At 51.0% G+C, this 7360-nt stretch overlaps 1 protein-coding gene across 1 annotated transcript in view; it reads right to left on the bottom strand.

Moving 5' to 3' along the window:
• Adck5 (aarF domain containing kinase 5) overlaps nucleotides 1–1843 on the bottom strand; it is a 14923-nt gene extending 13080 nt beyond the window's left edge. The window contains exons 1-2 of the mRNA XM_013033854.1: nucleotides 1812–1843; nucleotides 1620–1741 (exon numbers count right to left, since the gene is read on the bottom strand). Of these exons, the coding sequence (XP_012889308.1) occupies nucleotides 1620–1741; nucleotides 1812–1843 (154 nt within the window). The remainder of the gene's footprint in view (nucleotides 1–1619; nucleotides 1742–1811) is intronic.
• Nucleotides 1844–7360: the final 5517 nt, after the last annotated feature.

Below are 7360 nucleotides of genomic sequence, written 5' to 3'. Positions count from 1 at the left end.
CCCCCGCCAGTGTCCCCCCAGGCTCTGCTCAGCCGCCTCCCAGCACTCCCCTCACAGTCTGGGCCAGCACCTCAGGTGCACTCACCCCAAGGTAGGCAGGGGAAGGCCGGTTCTGTGGCCCAGGACACTTGGCTGGGCAGCAGACAGCAGGATGCAGCAGACTGCAGCCAGCAGGGGGCCAACCCGCAGTCCTGGGCCTGCAGCCCGAGACAGGCCACCCAGAGGCTTCGGGGTCTGCTCGAAAATCTTGAGCTTCGCCTGGCGCTGGTGGCTCACGCCTGTAATCCTAGCTATTCAGGAGGCTGAGATCTGAGGATCGCGGTTCAAAGCCAGCCCAGGCAGGAGAGACCGTGAGACTCCTATCTCCAATAAACCACCAGAAAACCGGAAGTGGCGCTGTAGCTCAAGTGGTAGAGCGCTCACCTTGAGCTGAAGAGCTGAGGGACAGCGCCCAGGCCCAGAGTTCAAGCCCCACGACTGCCAAAAAACAAAAAGAAAATCTTGAGCTTCAGGGCTGGGGATGTGGCTTGGTGTAGAGCTTGCCTCACATGCACAGAAACAGGAAAAGGCCAGAAGTGGCGCTGTGGCTCACCTAGTAGAGCGCTGGCCTCAAGCAAAAGCAGTTCAGGGACAGCCGCCCAGGCCCTGAGTTCAAACCCCAGGACTGGCAAAAAAAAAGCCTTGAGCTTCATGGAAGCTCCAGGACCCCTGCTCACCGCGACACCATGGGGTGCATTCCAAACAGCACGTGGGTGTCAGCCGGTCACTTGGCCTTGAGCATCTGCAGCTGTCTTATAAAGTTCATATCGTGGCTGGTGCTGGTGGCGCAAGCCTGTCATCCTAGCTACTCAGGAGGCAGAGATCTAAGGATCATGGTTCAAAGCCAGCCCCAGCAGGAAGGTCCGTGAGACTCTTATCTCCAGTAAACAGCTCACAAGGGGCTGGGAAGGTGGCTCAGTGGTACAGCACTTGCCTTGCATGCATGAGGCCCTGGGTTCGATTCCTCAGCACCACATAAACAAAAAGAAAAAAGCCGGAAGTGACGCTGTGGCTCAAGTGGTAAAGCGCTAGCCTTGAGCTGAAGAGCTGAGGGACAGCGCCCAGGCCCAGAGTTCAGGCCCCAAGACTGGACCCAAAAAAAAAAAAAAGTTGGTATCATGGTCTGGGATGTAGTTCAGTGGCAAAGCGCTTGCTGAGTTCAATCCCCAGTACCAAAAGAGAAAGACAAGAAAAAAAAAATCATATCATGTGGTACTTCTGATGCCAAATGTCAGGATTTGTAGATGAAGCTGTGTAGCCACACAGGGGCTCAAAACTGTGGGTGCCATAGATATCTGTCACCTCACAGTGACAGCAGCGGCTGGTGGCTCCACCAGTGGACCTGAGAGCCAGGCTGGTAGCTGGGGCCAGAGGACACACAGAGAAGTGACCCCATGCGGGAGATACCCCGAGAGGACACAAAGTGTTCTCAGATGGAGAGAGGAGTTGGGGCTCAGGATACCCCAGGCTCGGGCTAGCACAGCAGGTGACTGATCAGCTTTGAGGAGGTTCAGGGCATCCGTGTGCGTGTGGAGCGGTGCAGTGGAGAGTCCTGAGTCTGTCCTTTACTGAGGACCCACCTCCAGGGCTCAGGAAGCGTGGGGTCAGGTAAAGACTGAAGACGTGTCCTCCAGTGAGGACCCCTGCCCCTGAAGGAAGGCCCACGGTCCCCTGTGTGTCTGCCCTGCTGCCCCTCAGCAATCTGCAGTAAAAGAGAAGTCTGGTACAAACCCCCTCTCCTCAACTACGACAAGCCTAGTATGTACTGTCACCTTTCTGCAGGAGACTGAATTCCAGACTCCATGGCTGGCTGTGTAGTAGGCCACTGTCCTCACTCTTGCCAGAAGGACTGAGGCTTGATTGTCATCCTCCAAGTCCAGGCCAGAGGAACATGGCGCCCTCCTAGGATGAGGAGTTCTGGAATGCTCCCATTTAGCCCTGTACCTACACAGGTCCAGGAGACGTAAGGTGACACCCAGGCTGACATGTCAGGAGAAAGGAAGAGCTACATGCCCCATAATCATGCACTATCCAGCACAGACGCCACTGGACGCCTGTCCACCAACCAACCGCCACTGCCACTCTGAGACCAGGAAGGAAAGGGTTGAGAACTCCTCTGAAAGAAGAGCGAATCCTACCCTGTTTCCATCTCAAAGACCCAGACCCTGTCCTAGGCCGCAGCTCCAGATGGACAGCACATGCCCTGGACTGGATACGGAGCACCCTGTCCTAGGCCGCAGCGTTGTGCTCCAGATGGACAGCACATGCCCTGGACTGGATACGGAGCACCCAGTACGCTGGGTGCTGCTGGGCCCATCACACCAAGAAAACCCTCTCCAGGGCACCACGACACCTTCCCATGCATGCCCCCTTCCAGTGCCATGACAACCCCTCCTCCAAAGGTCATCTTCCTAATTTTAGCACTTCACGTTTCCCACAAACCCATGTCCCCAGTCCCCACAGATTTCATAACTGATATGAAAGAAAAAAGAGCTTAAACAGCAGTAAGAAGCGGGGCTTCCACACAGAGGTGAAAGGAACGCGTGTGCACTGTCCTCAGTGCTCGGAGCCTGTGAGTAGTGCCTTATTTGGAGATGGATCTTGATGGATATGATTAACTCAAGGGCTTTTAGATAGAAACCTTTGAAGGTCAAGGGCCCTAAGCCCAGTGGTTGGTGTTCCCCAGGAGGATGGGAAGGAGGTGTGTGTGCGGTGATCCTGACGGAGTGTTGTGGAAGGAACCATTCCTCCACCTCCCATGGAAACCGGCATGGCTGATTCTTTGACTTCAGACTCTGGCCTCTGGAACGATGAGCAAGTAAATGTCTGTTGTTAAACTTTTGGGAATACTAATGTGTTCTGACATTCCTGAGAAACGAGGACAGTGTGTTAAAGGTTTAACTAACTCATTAGCTAGTTGAAGAGTCAAGACAGTTGTTAAAACCAGCTCAAAAGAGACATTCAAGCTGGGCACCCATGGTTCACACCTGTAATCCTAGCTGCACAGGGGCCTGAGATTTAAGGATCAAGGTTTGGAGCTGGTCTTGGCAGACAAATCCAAGAGACTCTTATCTTCATGTATCTAGTAAGAAACTGAAGGTAGAGTGGAGAGTGCCAGCCTTGCATGGCTAAGGCTAAGATCGAGAGTGCAAGGCCTTGAGTTTTAGCTCTGTCTCTCTCTCTCTCTCTCTCTCTCTCTCTCTCTCTCACACACACACACACATACACGCACGCACACACACACACACACGCACACACGGGGGGAGGGGGAGACTTTCAAGAACCATGCTATTTATAAGGGACGTTGCAGTGAGGTTTCAGATGGACGCAAGACCAGCTTTCTCAAACAAGAAGAAACAATGATGGCCCCTGAACTGGAGTTCTCCGCAGGCCTGCAGACAGGAAGCGCCTGGCCTGCCTGGGAAGTCTGTGGCTTCTGGCAGGGACCCAGCTCCACAGGGGAGCAGGAGCCCAGCAGCTGGAATCAGCAGCCTGGAAGGGTGTGCTCCAAAAGGGTTATTTTCCCCTAGAAACTTCTGCGCATGTTAGAAGTTTTCATTAGACTTCTCAATTCTTTTTGACTTAGAAAAAAATCTAAAGAAAAATAAAAAAGCAGTCAGCCTAAGCGCAGCCAAGAAGGAAGGCTGGTTCTGTAAGTGTGCCAGTATTTACACAGGTGTGGTCAGGGCCCCAAGCTGCAAGGCCCCTCGAGTCTGTTTTGCTGAAAGTTTCCATGAAAATCTTAGATTGAATTGGAGCTTCCAGAACCACCCTGATTGCTAAACAGGTAGGGACAAGACCTCTAGTTTAAGTGCATTTCTACATTCCTGCATTGATTCCACCTGCAAGCTCTTGGAAAGGCTCCCCACCCTACCAGCCTGTTTCCCAACAGCTTGGGCGGGGGCTCCGCTTCCAGTTAAAAGGGGGCAGCTGAACCTCAATGGTCTTTTTTGTAGTGGGAACTGAGTTCAGGGCCTGGGCACTGTCCCTGAGCTCTTTTTGCTCAAGGCTAGCACTCTACCACTTTGAGCCACAGCTCCACATTTTGGTTTTTGAGTAGTTGGAGAAAGAGTCTCACGGGGACTTTTCTGTCCAGGCTGGCTTTGAACTTCGATCTTCAGCTCTCAGCCTCCTGAGTAGCTAAGATGTGAGCCACTGGTGTGAACCACGGGCGCCTGGCCCCTCTATGGTCTTAATGTGGCCCCAAATTCCTGTGCTGGAAACAGCTCCAAAGGATAGCGCAAATTTCCAAAAGATGGCGTGGGGGGAGGGGTGCTCTCCAGTGGCAGCGGAGCCCTCTGGATGGGCTCCTGCACTGCCAAAGCAGCATGTCTGTGATGAGAGGTGACGAGGTCAACTTTTCCCTTCCCTCCCTCTCACCACATGATAACGTCTTCCATGAGCAAAGCCCCTAGGAGCTCTGGCCCTCAGTCTTGGACTTCAGCCACCAGAGCCATGAGTTGACAAATTCCTGTTCCTGGAAAATTACCCATCTGTGGCGTTCTATTATAGCAGCACAGACCAGAGCAAGACTCTGCACACGTCTCCACTGAGGAGCGCTGGTAAGAACAGAACTGGCAGAACAGTGGAGATTTCTCTGGGAGATCTCCAAGGGGGGGGTTTAGTTAATTTTTGTGGCATTACTGGGGCTTGAACTCAGGACCTGGGTGCTTACCCTGAGCTTTTTCATTCAAGGCTGACTTTCTACTACTGAGTCATAGCTCCACTTCTGGCTCTTTTTTGGGGGGGGTTCCGGTTGTGGGGCCTGAACTCTGGGCCTGGGTGCTGTTCCTCAGCTCTTCAGCTCAAGGCTAGCACTCTACCACTTGAGCCACAGCGCCACTTCCGGCTTTTTTTTTCTTTTTGCTTATGTGGTGCTGAGGAATCAAACCCAGGGCCTCATGCATGCAAGGCAAGGCTCTACCACTGAGCCACCTTCCCAGCCCCACTTCTGGCTTTTTGTTGGTTAATTGGAGATAAAAGTCTCAAAAACTTTGCCATCTAGGCTGTCTTCAAACGAAGGCCCTCCCAAATAAGTTAGATTACAGGCGTGAGACACGGTGCCCAGGCTCCTTAGAATTTTCTATCCATGAAGATGTATGCTGTGAACAGAGATATTTTTACCTCTTTGCCAATCTGGATGACTTTTTCTTATTTTTGACTGAATTACCCTGGACAGGACCTCCTGTACAAGGCTGAGTGGAGTTAGAAAGTGTTAATTCTTATCTCAATCCTGATCTTAGGGGAAGAATATGAAGTATTTAGTCTCATCGTTAAGAGTGAAATAAGTGTCAGGGGCCAGTGGTTCACACCTGTCATCCTAGCTACTCAGGAGACTGAGATCTGAGGATCTCAGTGTGAAGCCTGCCTGGGCAGGAGAATATGTGAGACTCTTACCTCCAATTAATCACACACACACACACACACACACCAAAAGTCCAGAAGTGAGCTAGCTCAAGTGGTAGCATGCTAGCCTTGAGCAAAAAAAAAAGCTCAGGGACAGCACCCAGGCCCTGAGTTCAAGCCCCAGGACTGGCAAAGAAAAAAAAAGTGAAATTAGCAGGTGGGCATAGCAGCTCACAGCTATAATCCCAGCTACTCAGGAGGTTGAGATCTGAGAATCACACACAACCCAGGCAAACAAATCTGTGAGACTCTTCCCTTCAATTAGCAAAAACCTAGACCTGGAAGTGTGGCTCAAGAGATAAAGCATGAGGCCCTGACTTCAAGCCTCAGTTCTGGCACAAAAAAAGCAAAATGAGCTGGAGGAGGGTGTCTCACCATGACATCAGGGCTGGCCTGGAACCCCGGCTGAGACGCAGAGACCACGCCTGCGGACAGTAGGGTTTATTAAATTATTTCTCTGAATATATTGAGATGTTGTTGTCCCTTACTTTGTTAATATATGTATTGCATAGGCTGCTCTTTTTTTTTTTTTTTTTTGTCGGTCATGGGGCTTGAATTCTGGGCCTGGGTGCTGTCCCTCAGCTCTTCAGCTCAAGGCGAGCGCTCTACCACTTGAGCCACAGCGCCACTTCCGGTTTTCTGGTGGTTTATTGGAGACAGGAGTCTCACGGTCTCTCCTGCCTGGGCTGGCTTTGAACCGCGATCCTCAGATCTCAGCCTCCTGAGTAGCTAGGATTACAGGCGTGAGCCACCAGCGCCTGGCTTAGGCTGCTCTTCTTATCGTAAGCCAAGTTTGTGTTCCTGTGATGGATGCACCATGTTTAGTGTACACACAGCCCTCGGTGTACGCTGCTGCCACACTTTGCTTGCATTGTGTTGATACTTGCATGTAGATGCACAAGAAACATTGGTCTGTAGAGTTTGACTTCTGATACCTTTTTTGTGCAGCAGTTCTGGGGTTTGAACTCAGGGCTTGCATTTGCTAGACGAGTTCTACCAGTTGAGCCACACTCCCACTTTTTTTTTCTTTGGCTTTAGTTATTTTTTGGTAGACTCACCCATTTTTTTTTTATCTAGGTCAGACTTAGATTTCTATCTTCCTACCTTTGCTTCCCAAAAGCTGGGGTGACAGGTCATCTACCACACTCACCTTGTTGGTAGAGATGGGATCTCACCAACTTTTTACCGGGAATCATGGCCCTCACCATCTTTCTCTGCTGAATAGTGGGATTACAGAATGCAAGTGTGTACTACCACAACTGGCTGGCTTTGTGATGTCTTTGGACTGGGATCCTCAGATATTAGTGTCTTGAGTAGTTAGAATGACAGGTGTGAGCCACAGCACTTAGCTTTGTGTGGATTTGATGAGAGTAATATAGCCTCACAAGTTTCATTGAAAAAATGCATTGAGACGGATCAACCCCCCTTCTGCTCCTAGGAATGTTCCTCTAATTCTTTAAGTGTGTGACAGGGTTGACAGGGATGTCATAGGAGCATGCACATTTCCTTGTGGGAAGTTTTATCTTTTCTTTTTTTTGCAAGTTCTGGGGCTTGAACTCAGGGCCTGAGCTGCTGCTGCAGCTGCTGCTGCTTCTTCTTCTTCTTCCTCCTCCTCCTCCTCCTCCTCCTCCTTTCTTCTTGCTTGACCTCTGGGCCTGGGCACAGAGTCCCTCAGCTCTTCAGCTCAAGGCTAGCACCCTACCACTTGAGCTACAGCACCACTTCCGGTTTTCTGGTGGTTTGTTGGAGATGAGTTTCATGGACTTTCCTGCCTAGGCTGGCTTTGAACAGCAATCTTCAGGTCTTAGCCTCCTGAGTAGCTAGGATTACAGGTGTGAGCCACCAGCACCTGGCAAGTTTTTAACTTTTAAAAACACAGTTGGCAGGCTGGGAATGTGGATTAACAGTAGAGTGC

Source organism: Dipodomys ordii, unplaced genomic scaffold, assembly GCF_000151885.1.
Source record: "Dipodomys ordii isolate 6190 unplaced genomic scaffold, Dord_2.0 Scaffold179, whole genome shotgun sequence".
Lineage (NCBI taxonomy): Eukaryota > Metazoa > Chordata > Mammalia > Rodentia > Heteromyidae > Dipodomys > Dipodomys ordii.
Note: the sequence above shows the minus strand (reverse complement) of the source record. Positions and strands in the feature narration are given on the sequence as shown.